At 36.1% G+C, this 14,392-nt stretch overlaps 1 protein-coding gene across 3 annotated transcripts in view; it reads left to right on the forward strand.

The window, feature by feature from the left end:
* ARPP21 (cAMP regulated phosphoprotein 21) overlaps positions 1 to 14,392 on the forward strand; it is a 156,704-nt gene that overhangs the window by 70,847 nt on the left and 71,465 nt on the right. For 2 of the 3 annotated variants that reach the window (XM_023214691.1, XM_023214690.1), the window contains 3 exons: positions 6,308 to 6,345; positions 8,176 to 8,235; positions 12,253 to 12,482. In XM_023214691.1, the coding sequence (XP_023070459.1) occupies positions 6,308 to 6,345; positions 8,176 to 8,235; positions 12,253 to 12,482 (328 nt within the window). The remainder of the gene's footprint in view (positions 1 to 6,307; positions 6,346 to 8,175; positions 8,236 to 12,252; positions 12,483 to 14,392) is intronic. The other variant, XM_023214692.1, reaches the window with a different exon arrangement.

The raw sequence follows: 14,392 nt of genomic DNA on the forward strand, positions 1-14,392 counted from the left end.
GCAGGGAATAAAAAGCCTGGAGCCAAAGAACAAATCAAACTGAAGAAAACTAGAGGTGATTTTGGAAGAGGATCTGGTTCAGGGAACTGATAGAAACCTAGCCAAGGGTTTGGGCATGTTCTTAGGATATGACTGGTGGGGACACATAGAGAGGTATGATTTTGGTCAGTGATATAGACCTTAAGTACAGGGAGCGGTTGTCAGATTTGAAGAAATGCGTTCACCTCCACATTAGCCAACAGACTACCTACCTAATGTTGTTTTCTTTTTAATAACAACATTGTACAGGGGAAAGAATTACAAAGAAGAAAGAATCTGTTTATCTCACACACACATCCATATACAATGAGTATTTTCTGGGTTCTTAGCAAATATGGACATTTCATTACACCAAAGTTAGATTATGTTTCTCCTCAATTTCAAATCAGATCTGTGATCAGTTTGTCAAGGGAATAATCATAAAACAAATCCCAACAACAAAAAAAAAGGTTGGAATTTTTTATCTTTACCCACTATGGTCAAGATAAAATGCAATTAATTAAACATTAAAAGGTAAAAAAAATAGAGGCTGGATTTAAATGCAAGGAAAAGGGCAAGCAACTGCCATAGCGTTTTCATTCCATGCAATCATTTAGCAACCTCCTCAAATGATGTGGGTTCTTCACCCTGCCTAAGTAGAAGTGTGAGCTCCTTTGTAAGACTCCGTGGCCAACACTGCAAGCTTTGCTGAGTCTGGTGGAATATCTGATCTCCTGCTATGATCTGCTTCTGGAGGCCACACAAAGCCAGCCCAGAGAAGTAGGCTTCAGTGCTTGACTTGGAGGAAGACTGCTGTCCTGAAAAGTTTCAGGTCAAAGCCAGTTTCTCTGATCTTCCAGCTGGTGCTGGTTCCTTTAATATGAAAGTGCAGGGGAGCTTCAACCTCCTCCACCACTGCACTTCTTTCACGTTTATATCCCACCCCCCAACAACCCCGGCCACCTTTCTTGAACACACTGAAATAGAATTTTGATGATTGGATAATCCAGCTAAGAGCTCTGAAATTAGGAGAGTGAGAGAATGAGAGAGATGGAAGTTACCATAGTTGGAGGTCTGGATGCAATTTTAGAAGACTCTGCATAGGGGTAGGCTACTTAGACTTTTATTATGGTCAGAATTTTAGATAATGCAAAACACGGCCTGACATATGGTGGGCCTTTAATTGTGTTTGGTGGATACAAGAATGAAGTTATGAGAGGATCTATTCCAGTCATAATAGGATAAGGGTGCCTACAGTGGCCTGGGAAGTAGCATTTTCCTGTCTGAAGACCTTCATAGAGCTTCTTAGAGATAATTTTTTTTGAAAGCTAATTCATTTTTTATTCTTATTCTCTCTCTCCTGCTCTTTCTCCTCAAACACACACACACACATGCAAACACACACACACACACACACACACACACACACACACACACACATTTTCCCTCACACTCTGGTCCTGGCAGGTCAAGTAATTTGTGAATGAGTTATGTTGAAAAGAAAATACAAATCCCACATAAAATGCACAAACAATATTATGCTCTTCTTAAAGTTGTGTCACATTGCTAGACACTTGACAGCTAGGTGACAGAAAGTCTGTCACTGATGCCTGTCTGTCATGAAGATGACACCTGTGCTGCGTATTTCATTTGTCAACCCTCATGTCCCAAGAGAGGTCACAGGGAGACAGGGTCTGCATGACTTTCTTTATTCACTGCATTTCTCTACAACCTTGTTAACTAGATTAACAGCTGGGGATCTGGGTTAAACATTTTAGGCAAGTGTTGCTATTTGAAGCATCTGTGCCCACATGCTGTATCAACAGTCCTTAAAAAAATAAAAGCACATTTAAATGTGAGAAAGCTTAAATGTCAAGCTATTGCCATAGCTTTTTTAATCTATGAACTCATTTGGCAACCTTCTTTAAAATGCTGTGGCTTCTTCTCTCTGTAGGAATAGAGGTGTGAGCCCCTTTGGTAGCCTCTCTAGTGGCCAGCTTTTCTGGCTTTACTAATTTGAGTGGAGGACCAGCCTGTTTCTAGCATGCCTTTTAACTTGATATCCTAGGGCAGGGGTTTAAACTGGCATCAGATACCCAGACTATACTTATAGAAGGGCTTGAAGGATTCAGTGAAATCCCAGACATCATTTGCAAATCATGTTCATGAACATGTGTGCATTTTTTAAAGAAATGGTGCCTATTATATATCATATTCTTACCAGTTTCCATAACCCTTAAAAGGTTAAGACCCTTTCTCTTAGAGGGCAAGAAACACCCATTGTCTTTCTCTCTATCTGTATAGTTCTGCTACAGATATGCAATCATACCACTGGTATTTTCTATGTGTTAGCTATTTACTGTCTTATAACAAAAAATTCCAAAATTTGGCAGCTTAAAACAAACAAAAAACACTCACAGTTTCTATGGATCAGGAGTCTGGGAGTGGTTTAGCTGGGTGATTCTAGCTCAAAGTCTTACATGAGGTTGCAGTTAAGCTGTCAACTGGGGCTGCAATCATCTGAAGGCTTGATCAAGTGTTTATCTGCTTTCAAACTCTCTTACATGGTTATTGGAAGGCCTCAGTTCTTCACTGGCTATAGGCTAGAGATCTCAGTCCCTTACAATGTAGGCTTCTCTAGGCTGTTTGGTCTTCATGACATGGCAACTAGCTTCCCCTGAGGAAAGACATGTCATGTCTTCTTGACATGGCAACTAGCTTCCCCTGAGGAAAGTGATTTAAGAGAGAAAGAGAGAGAGAGCCCAAGATGGAAGCCACAGTCTTTTATAACCTAATCTTGGAAATGATATGTCTCCCCAGCTATATTGTCTTGGACACTCAGATCAACCTTGGAACAGTGTGGGAAGTACCACACAAGGTTGTGAATCTCAAATGGCAGGGATCATTGGGGTTGACTCTGTTTAAAGAGACTATTACTGTATCCTCTATTGACACAAACATAAAGCCAGCACACTTTAGGGGCCCTTCATCTAGTACTTCCAGATCCCCAAATGATCATTACGAGTGCCCAAATGGCTGAGGCACAAGATCATTCTTTCATAAGATGATAATTACAATATATTAAATCAATCAGAGAACAGGTGCAAAGAATCCAGCATAAGGAAACTATGTTACAGAACTCTAATCTTTTTCATAGCTGGTCTTTAGTTTAGTTTCTTCATCATTTGAAAACGGAGTTAACAAGCACCTTTCCTTGGCAATTATTATTTAAGTAGTGGAGTTATTCAAATAGGTTCAAATATTGCTTAAATGTATTGTTTTGCTACTTGAAGTAAAAGTAGAGACTTCAGAAATACTTCCTAGTATTTACAATTTAGCAACAGTCAAATTTATTTTAAAATCAGACACATTCTTGAATATTGTCCAAATATATCTTGGTGTCTAAGGGGCGTGTGTTTGTGTGTGTGGTGTGTGTGTGTGTGACAGAGAGAGATTGAGACAGAGAGACAGAGGGTACTTTTGTATACAGGCACATAAAATATGTGAGTTGCTTTGGGGATTTTCCAGAAACAAATTCAAATCCACTTTGAGAATTTTGACATCTTGAGATAAGACAAATTTCTTCATTATTTGAGAACTAAATAGTTGTAAGTCAAAACAACAATTTAGAATTTAGTACCCAAATAATAAATGTATTTTTTTGTAGTCAGTATATTTGAAATGTTCTTTTTTCCTTTGGCAAAACTTTCTATGTAGGCTTATTTTATGGTTAATTCTATGCAATGTAACTGACTTTGGAAAGGTTAAATTGATAAAGTAATACACTTGGGAAGGTATGTTTTGCCTGGAGGCTAATTTCTGAAAGATATTTGTGTATAAATGGGGGTTCAGTGAAGAGTTCATCCATGGTGCTCCTAGCATGTGCTGGGACTCCTCTTCAGTGGGAATGGGTGATACGGGCATGTGGTGCCACCAGAGTTGGGGGTGGGATGTGGGAGATAACTCTATAACCCATTAAGCAAAATCATTTTTCCTCTTTTAAAAAGAAGCAAGCCTTTCATATCCGAAAATGCATGTAAGTGACAGCTTTGAATGTTGCACTTAATTACTGTGACAATTTTATCTTTGCTATTAAAATTTGCAAGTTATTAATACTACTTAAAAGTTTATTTTCATCAGCTACTGAATCACAGCCCATAACTGTATCTACCTTATTTATGAAAATGTAGTTGAGGGGATAATGAGATAATTTTTAAGAAACTTTCCAAAGAAATCAGAAAAATGCTCAAGGTGTTATTGGGCAAGGTATTTTTTATTTTTTATTTTTTAAATTTTGAGACAGGGTCTCTGTCGCCTAGCTCGGAGTACAGTGGCATGATCTCGGCTCACTGCAACCTCTAGCTCCTGGGCTCAAGTGTTTCTCCCACCTCAGTCTACCAATAGCTGGAACCACAGGTGTGCACCACCATGCCCTGCTAATTTTTGTATTTTTTGTAAAGACAGGGTTTTGCCATGTTGCCCAGGCTAGTCTCGAACTCCTGAGCTCAGGCGATCTGCCTGCCTTGGCCTCCCAAAGTGCTGGGATTATAAGTGTGAGCCACCACTTTGGCGTGGGCAAGATATCTTTGACTTGCTTGTATCTTACTTTTTAATACAGAGTTTGGGGTTCTTAACTTTCCCCCGATGCTATTACATTGAGTCTGAAGAGGTCACTATGTCTTTAATTAACTCCTTCAGAGAAATAGAGTCTCAATAATTCCAATATCCAGACAAAACATTATAAACACAATCAACCGGTTTCCAATTATGAGCTGAAAAGTAGCAATGTATGAACTCATAATGTATATCTGAGCTAACCTCACTTTCTTTTACATACCTTACTTGACTCCAGCCAATAGTAAAACCAAATTAAAGGAAATAAAAGAAGTCAGGACATTTAGTGTACTGTAAAGGGCCCTTCATAGGAATGCCAATGGCACATCGTTTTTCCTTGTTTCCCTTTCATATATAAATGTCAAGTTTTTTTAAAAAGGTATTTTCCAAAAAGCTTTATCTTTTAATTGTCTCTTTTTGCTTTTTCTGAAATGAGGTTTTCGCACACTGGAAATTCAGGATGCATGTTAAGTGCAGAAAGGTTAAAGCATAAACTATTCTAGAGACACCTTCACTGAAATGCTCATAACACTGAGGAAACCCCATGTCTAAATCTAGCCCTTTGACTTAGTGGAAGGAAATTATTTCTCTAGCAAAACGAAAATAGAAACCGATATTCTGCTTGCCTCTCAGAAGTGGTTACATTAGCAGAATCTTTTAAGTCAATAATTGGTTATTGAAAGGTTATTATTACTTATTTAGCTTTATTTTATCTTAAAATTGACCTGTTAAGTTTCTATTCATCCCTTTAACAGATCATTTATTCATCATTTGGAAAATCTACATATATAGCAGGATGTGCATTTGTTTATGTTTAGAAACTTAAGTACTTTAGAAATGGTTTTGTGTTACTTCCTAAATACAGTCACCCTATTATAGGATCACAGCACCATATCTTGTCTAGACTTCTCTTTTCTATTTGTTTAAATTTAATTTGATCCACCTTTCCTCAGCATGTAATGGTAATGGAATTTTATCCTCCCTACATTGTGCATAAACACAAGATAGAAGAGAAATGAATGTTCGGTGAATAGAAGCTAAGAAGAAAGTCATTGATTTTCTATGTGAAAAGCTGGGAAATATTAGATGGAGCTTGATTTTTTTTAAATTAGCTTGTCTTCTGGCCTTCCCCTCTTAAGATTAATAATTGATGGCATTTCTTCAATTTTGAGAGTCTTGCAGTCAATCTCTTTATTTCATGAGAGTTTATCATTATCAGGTAATAATTTCAGGATTGTGGCTTTATGGCTCTCCCATTCTTAGGTGGATCGTATGGAGTTTGCATGCTCTGCTTTGATTTGAACCCTTTCCCTTGGCTTTTGTTGGTTGGTGGCTGCAACTCTGCAGCTCCAGAAGAAACCACTAGCCCAGAATCTGACGGCCACACATTTCTCCAGCGGTTTCATTCACATTTCTCTTCTTCTGACCTCCATACCAAACAGACTAAACCTAAAACCCGGAGACGCCCTGAAGAAAAAATACCCTATGCGGCATGAGAATTGCTTACTTTTCTAATCCTAACCTACATTTTTCCTTTTTTATTTCTATCTTTTGTACCTATTTTTCTTAATTCTTTTCCCCTATGAGGGGCAAATTAGTTTTAAAATCAGGCAAGTATTTGGGATCCCTCAGCATATCCAGAACGTCTGATCCAATGCCTTTTTTTATTTTTCAGTCAGTTTGCTCCCAGGAAAGCCTTTTTGTGGAAAACAGGTAAAATAAAATTTACTTTTCCATGTCTTTAGAGGAACAACGTCTGTCATGTGTGTCCTGTATATTCATAAATATATATCCCATATATAAGTGTGTACTTGAATATATGTATTAGCAAATACATATATCTACGCGCACACACATATATATTCACACGTATATGTTATTTAACATATCTAAAAATTATCTAATTTGGAAAAAATTTTCCCTCAGTTAATTCCAAACAGAATTGTAAAAATTTTTCTCATTTAAAGTCTCAATTTCTGGTCCTTGCAAAGGTAAACTTCCTATTACTTTCACCAGGCATTAAGAATAATAAATATTGAGACATCACAGGAACTTGCAGTTTCATTGGCTTATTTAGTAGTCCGCTAGAAGCATGCATATATTTGGTATTGTTGGCCACTTCCTGTGCCCTATAATGATATATAGCTATACAAGTAACGATTGAAATAATATTCTTTCCAGTTTTTTTATTCTAAACAATCTATTCATCTTCATAAAAGACTTGACCTTGAAAATCTTATCTAAACTGGCCTAAATTTAGCAGTTTACCTGGCATAGGAGTTAGTAGGGGAGGTAGTTGTAAAATAAATGGGTTATAACATTTAAAGAAAATCTTGGAGATAAGAGCAAAAATTTTTCAAACTTAATATATACCCTTCAAAAATCATTCTAAATTGACATATATATATTAAAATACCCCATTGATTTAATTGCAGATATTCAGGGCAAATTAAGGAATCCACATTAACTGCACTAATCACATTTAAGAGGCATCAAAATGGGCAACTTGATTGGAAAATATGGTGTCTATAAATAAAGTGGTGGTTAATTTTATTTCAGGGGTTTGCTTAATGGGTATTCCTATACCATTGATTAAAATGGATACTGATTAAATGCCAGTACTCAGAGAAATTTAAACTGGGCATTAAAGATGATTGGCTTAAAAAATTCCATCATTCATATTTGCAGTTGGAAATCTTCAAGTAAGGTGACTAAACCCCTTAATAGAATAATCTCTTTTAGAAGAAGAGATAAAACTGAGAAACACATAAAAAGGATTCACAGAAAACTTCAAAGTCCATATATATTTAGACAAATATTCCCTATTTGCAGTAAAACTAATAATCTATAAGCATTGACATCTTGCAGGTGATTCCAAAGGATTCCAAAAATACTCTATCTTTGCCAAAAAGATTAAGTGAGCATTTACAATTCAGATTCATGGGAAACCTTATCCTCTAGTCTCCTAGCCAGTGATTTTCACTATCTTCCTCCCTAATCTTATCCATTTACATTTGAGTATCCCTTATATTATATTGGATTATATTCAACATTATAATAATTGGTCACATATATATGTATTGCGTATGTTAACAGGTCTTGATGGTCCTGGAAACCAAAAATCGAATTAAGTGACTTCCCTCCAAAAATAAATACGTTTCTTGGATACTGACCTCTGGAATGTCAGTATTTCATTATCCCAAAATATAAAGAATAGTTTTAATATATTACTCTAAAAAACGCTACTAATATATGTAATTAAATCTCTATTCTATCTATATCAATCTCTTTTCTCCTTTTCTATTCCCTCTACTTCCTCTTTCCTTCCTTTCCCCTTACCTAGTATCAGTGTCTTAATCCTCCTAGGGTAGAGATCTTAATCCTACCAAACTGCCATTAATTTATTATGGCAAAATTCAACATCGTATAAATAAATCTTTGTATGGGATTGATTTGTGCTGTAGTAGAGTACACATCCATTTAACACAAGACATTTAGTACCCTTAGGTTTTATATCATAAAAATCATGTTTTTCATTTCCAGTAGGCTCTTGGAAGACAGTAACATATGCAATGAGACCTATAAGAAAAGACAGCTCTTTCGGTTGGTATGGTTTACTTTCTTAAACTGTGTTTTTTTTTTTCAGATTATGTGGTAGAATCAATGTTAAATATTAGTGTACTTGTGTAAAATATATCTGTTTATTTTTAAAAGTTCAGTTATTTCTTTGTAAATCTTGTTACATAGCTAGTATGGAAGTCATACTGGGTAGTATGAGATATGCGACTGGCAATCTATCACTTTGTCTACAATTCATTAGGGTTCTTCTAGTTTTCTGCCTTTCCAGGGCTAACTTTGGTAGCACACTGTTTTAATTTTCCCAAATTAACTTTAGTAAATTACTCTGAGTTAAATTTTCCCTGACAGATTGCAATTGTACGTACATTCTCAACACTGGAAAATAAATCAATGATAGCCCTATTTGGGCAACTAACTTTTAATTTTATCTGTTATAATATTTCAAACAGTGTGTTTTCAAGGGTGAATTTTATTTCTAAAGAAAGATATGAGGTTCCTTCCAATTATAATGACCTACTTAAATTAAAATCTCTGTGGGCTAAGGGGAAAGGATGATAATTTCTTTTAAAGTTCTATACTAGACTAGAAGCTCTATGAAAGCAGAGGAAGCATACCCATTTTTTCACTGCTCTATTAAATGTATATCTGACATCCATTGTAGAGCAAAGTGTACACAGTACTATAAGTATACTCAGTATCCACTATATACATTTAATGTGTTAATGGGTTTACGAATGTTAGGATTTACCTCCATTGTAGGAATTACTACAAGAAAAACAACAACAAGAACTCTTACCCACTTGAAAGAAAATACTAAGAAAAGCAGATGATTGAATGTTGAGAGAGTGCGTTTTTGGAATAAGTCTGGACTTTAGAACTCATTATGAGTAAAGTTAATTTATCTTACACTTTGATTGAAACAAAAAACAGAAGCTTCTTTTTGGACTTCCCTCACTTTTCTAGATTGAACTATGAAGTTTATGAAATCTTCCTTATGTATCATTAGACAATTAATTTTCTTTTTCACACTTGAAGATTTAAGAAAATAACTTTGCACTTCTTTTGAAAACTCAGAGAAAAGCTAAAATTTACCATTACTCCTGTGCTCACACACTATGACCTAGTTTGTTTAGGCCAATATAGATAAAAACATGGGTTCTTGTCCCCTAAAGGCCAATTAGTTTTACATAATCCCAAATCTGTCCCCAAGCTAGAGCTACCATATACTCAGGTTAGCCATCCCAAATGTGGATTTCATCACTCGCTCAAATCACCAAGCACAGAAACTCAGAAAGGTAACTTAGCACAAAGTCATTCACACAATTGTAAAAGCAATTCAAGATGTACATCATCCTTAACCTGGGCAAAAAAGATACATTTACACATAAAGGAAAATAAATATTTTCAGTTGTGTTAATCAGCACAGAAGCAGAGCTTAAAAGATATGCTTTATAACTACCTTGGGATGAAATTCTAGTTACTTACAAGAGGGCTAGCTCCAATGACCAGATATCTCATTACTATCATCTTCCTGGATTCCAGTAGACGAGGACCAAGACTGGGCTTAGGAGAGAAGGGAAGACACCTGTGCATGTGGTTTTCTACAATGCCTGTGATCCCACACCCAAACAGATTTGGAATTCAATACTGGACTTCACTTCACCGCTGTTAAGATGATAGTGCAGTATAAAATAGAGACGTACAAAATATATTTTAATGTATAAATACCTAGGAATCATAAATTAGAATTATACATTACTTTTGAATCTCATTAATGCTAACTTCCTAAAGCAGCAACTTAAATTTTCATTTTTAAATGCACAGATTATGGCTTAGGACAGTGATTTGAGCTAGTGAGATACAGGCAGAGAAGTTAAAGAAATTTTAGGTTGCCTTATTGAGCAGGCAATGTGGCATAAGTCTAAAGGAACTTCTCATAGCTCTAAAAAAAGCCCTACAAGGGAGAAGGGTATAGACTACAACACACTAAATTGAACCCAGAAATAGTGGTGACTGCCTTCTTTACCCAAACGGCTCAATCACACGGGCATTTACAGGAAGTCTGGATTCCTGCCATGGAAGTGCAGAGTTCATGGCTAAAGAGATAATTGAAGCAGAATTAGTAATGAGAACAAGGGATCACCCTCATATGAAGAGCTTCCATCTCATGCATCTTGTACTCTGAGGCTAAGCACCACTCCCAAATCATCAAGCCAGTGTTTTTCTATAATAAATATTTCAAATTAGCTGCAAATGAGATTATTGTCACATTTCTGGTGCATTCACAGTTGCTAAATAATGATTTGGCTAGAGTTTGTAAAAGACAGGTTAACATAATCATGATTATGGGAGAAGAATGAAGTTGAATTTGGAGATTTAAAGAGAAGACAATCAGAAATGGAACACCAAGTCATTGAAAAGGCTATCCATTTCTCCACTCTATCTCCCATGGCTTTCTTGAATTTCAAAGGAGTTTAAGAGGTAAAGCCATCTGGTCATTGGTGAAGGTCTGGTCGTTCAAACCTATAATTTGGTTTTCATCAAGTGGTTCTTATTTCTAAAACCAGTCATTCCTGTGGTACTGAGAACAGAGAGAATGTTTGTAAAATACTAATAGAGGATGGCAGGGCACTGAGGATTTTTATCTAACCTTCCACTCAAAAGCGCTTTTTGTTTTGTGAAAATTCTGTACCTCTTCCTCCCTTTGCTTTACACAGTTCCTATCACAAATCAGTTATTTCATTTTTATTTCTTGGATCCATTTACCTTCTTATGTTTGGCTGAAATAAAAGAAAAAGTTGAGTGAGTAAATTTAAAGCAACACTTAAAATTTTCTTTGTAGTCTGTACAATTTTGTCAGTGAGTATTTCAATCACATGTGTGCACTTCAAACATCTCAACAGCACATTATTGTCTTTAAAATATTTTTCAATGAAGCTACCAGTGACATCTGAGAGATTTGAATCAAGGCTTAAATATGCCACATTGCGAATATGAATTAGGTGTTATATTTACTGATTGAGATTTATATTCCCTTTACTTATTTATAATCCATTCAAATCTTAAGGTATTTTACTGATGCATTATTTTTATCTTCAGATAAAGTTTTGAATTTATTAACAAAGTTATGCTTTAGACAGATTGGAAACCAATGAAAGTGCAAATTTCATCAATTTTCTCTATAAAGCACATGCAATTTTGCATGTTTCTGAGAGGTACTCTAAAGTCTTCAAACTTCACTTCTGACTATTGGATCTCTTCCTTTTTCTATTTGAAGTTTGAACAATTGTGTTATTTCACCTGAGGAGCTTTTTTTGTTATTTCCATTGTTCCCCTTGGAAAGTTTTGTGTCAGTGTATAGTGTTTACACTGTTGTTATTTTCAAAAGTTTTTCTACGTGAAAAGAATTAAAGGGTTCTTTCCTCTGACCATGAAGGTTAAACTCAGTGGGCAAAATTCTTACCATAGGTTAATAGAGTAATTTCCATGATTTCTACACCATCTGTCAAAGCCTTGGTGATTTCAGATGTGTATCTCATAAAGCTGGAATATGAATTAACAGCTTCTCTGGATCTGTGTGCATTTTTCCATTGACAATTATTTTGTGCTAAAGAGAGAGAAAAAGTCTTCTTTGGTGGGAGTTACTTTTAGAATCATTGAAGATCACAATTACTTCTGAACATTAATTAATTATTGATTTGAGTCAGGAGAACTTATCCCCCTATTCTCTTTGCAAGAAAAATTAACAATTACATTTTATACCATGTCTTTCTAGTTGTTTCTCCTTCACCGACAGAGGGATCATGTGACATTTCTAGGTTTGGTTTTTCTGTTTGTAACCTGTGTGTTATGTGTGATGTTATCTGTCTATACATCATCAAAATATTTGTAACACTGGGAGGCAACTGGTTGAATGAAAAGGGTTGGTAGGAAGGGTCTTGTGTGGATGACCTTCCAAGGAAAGCCTTGCTCTGTGCCTACCCACACCATTCATGTAAGGTAATCCTGTCCCTGTGCATCTTTCTGGTGGTCATACTCCAGGGGCAACAGAGATGGCTCAGGGAGAACATCCGGGAGTCGACAGAGCAGCTCAGAAAATGAACTCAAGTGGTCTGACCACCAAAGGGCCTGGAGCAGCACAGACTCCGACAGTTCCAACCGCAATCTAAAGCCCGCCATGACCAAGACGGCGAGTTTTGGGGGCATCACGGTGCTGACCAGGGGTGACAGTACTTCCAGTACCAGGAGTACCGGGAAGCTGTCCAAAGCAGGTAGTTAGTACTGAATGTGTTTATGTCCCGTGGTATTTTTTGGATTCTACACAAGCCATATGGTCACCATTCCCTCTGACTTTCAGTTGACTGATAATGATGATATTAATCACAGGGATAGCTGGAAAGAAGGTACAATTTAAATAAGCTACTGCCTCTTTCCAGTTATGTGCCTAGGTCAAGTTATTAACCTCTCCAAACTGTAGTTTTCTCATCTATAAAATGTAGGTTATGTAATGCTATTCAAACCCACCTCAGTAGAGTTGGTGTTTATGGATTTAAGTACTTAAGTTTACTTACTTAATTTAAATTTACTCAGTAAACTTAAGTTTAAATTGCATTATTTATATAGAAATGATTACCGTGGCACCTGCATTACAGTAACTACCTAGCAAAAGTTTGCTATTGCTTTTAAATTTAATAATATGAATTATTCCTTAAAAACACACTGTAAGATAATTATAATATTAATAGCTTTTGTTCTTGCATTGGAAGGCTGTTAGTACAATCCTGGGTCTGTTTTTTTTTTTTTACCCATCCTGTGCCTCTGTTTTCTTCACCTGATAAATAGAAATAATAATAGTACCTATATTGTAGAAATATTATGAAGACTAAAAGAGTCAGTATACATAAAGCAACTTGAATAATGTCTGACAAGTTATAAGCTCCCAATAAACTCTATCCTTATTCATTTTTATTTTTGCCATTTAATATTTGCACCCCTGCTTTGCAGATAAGACAGGTGAGTGTCAGAAAGGTTTAGAATTTCCAAGTTACCAGGTGCTTGTATCTTTTTTTCCAAGTGAAGCAAATAACGTGATTCTGAAGTAGGTTGTTCAAGTTTGCATGAACAGTCTTTGGAAGGTGAGTGATAATGAGAGCTCTAGGAGAGCCATTAACTAGAAACAACTTTAAACTGATGGAAGCATACACCACGATGCTTACATGAGTCTGCAAAATGCCCTCATGGTCTGCCATTTCTAGCTCTTCTGTCTCCCAAAGATTATTCTCTATTGTTTTTGAATTAGTTTTGAATGTTCACAATTAAAATATCTCCTAAAATCTCAGGAAGGTGACAAATGACCGTTCACTGGCACTCCATGAACTGAAGTTTGTGATTTTAGTATGTAATTGTTTTTGCTTTGTTTTGGTTCTGTCCTAGAAAATCAAATTCCCTGACACTCTCTTGGGTGGGGGGGGGTTGAGAGTTGTGATTCCGTCGTATGCTCTCGGTGACAGATTGTACAGGTGGAGCGTTCAGGATCCTGAAGTGACAGGTGAGTGGGAGGCCAAGGCAGGAGTGGGATGAAGAATGGAGAACCCCAGTTAGAGTTTAGACACGGGCTGCCCTGGACTGTGGGCTATTTTCCCAATTAAACTACACTCATGTTAGGTCCTAGGGGTTCCCCAACTCCATGCAAAATCTGGGTTCATTTGCTGATGGTTTAACATAATTAGGTTGTTGACAAATTCCTCCTAAAAATTATCTCATGTTTTTCTATATAAGGAGAAAGATAATAGCATTTAGTTACAGTCACTACATAATATACACACCCTGATTCTCAGAAAGATTCAGATGGGTTCACACTGCCTTTCTGCAATTTTTATTCGCTAATTGGAGAGTTCTTGATTTCTTACTCTAATTAATTGCTCTCATATTCCACTATTGTAGCAACTGAAGTAAAGAAAATCCACTGTGGTACACTTGAGCTCTTGTAAACTAAGATAGGTTTAATAGTTTCAAATTTCCTTAAGATGCGAAAACCAAGTGCTTTAAATGGTGCACTTAAAAATTCCAGCACACCAAAAGAGCTCTTAAAATTTTTAAATTAATAGTCATTCTCCATGCACCAACCCCCAATCACTTCCAAAGCAAAGCTCTTTGGAAACATTTAAAACACTTCAAAAAT

This window comes from Piliocolobus tephrosceles, chromosome 2 (assembly GCF_002776525.5).
Source record: "Piliocolobus tephrosceles isolate RC106 chromosome 2, ASM277652v3, whole genome shotgun sequence".
Taxonomy (NCBI): Eukaryota; Metazoa; Chordata; class Mammalia; order Primates; family Cercopithecidae; genus Piliocolobus; species Piliocolobus tephrosceles.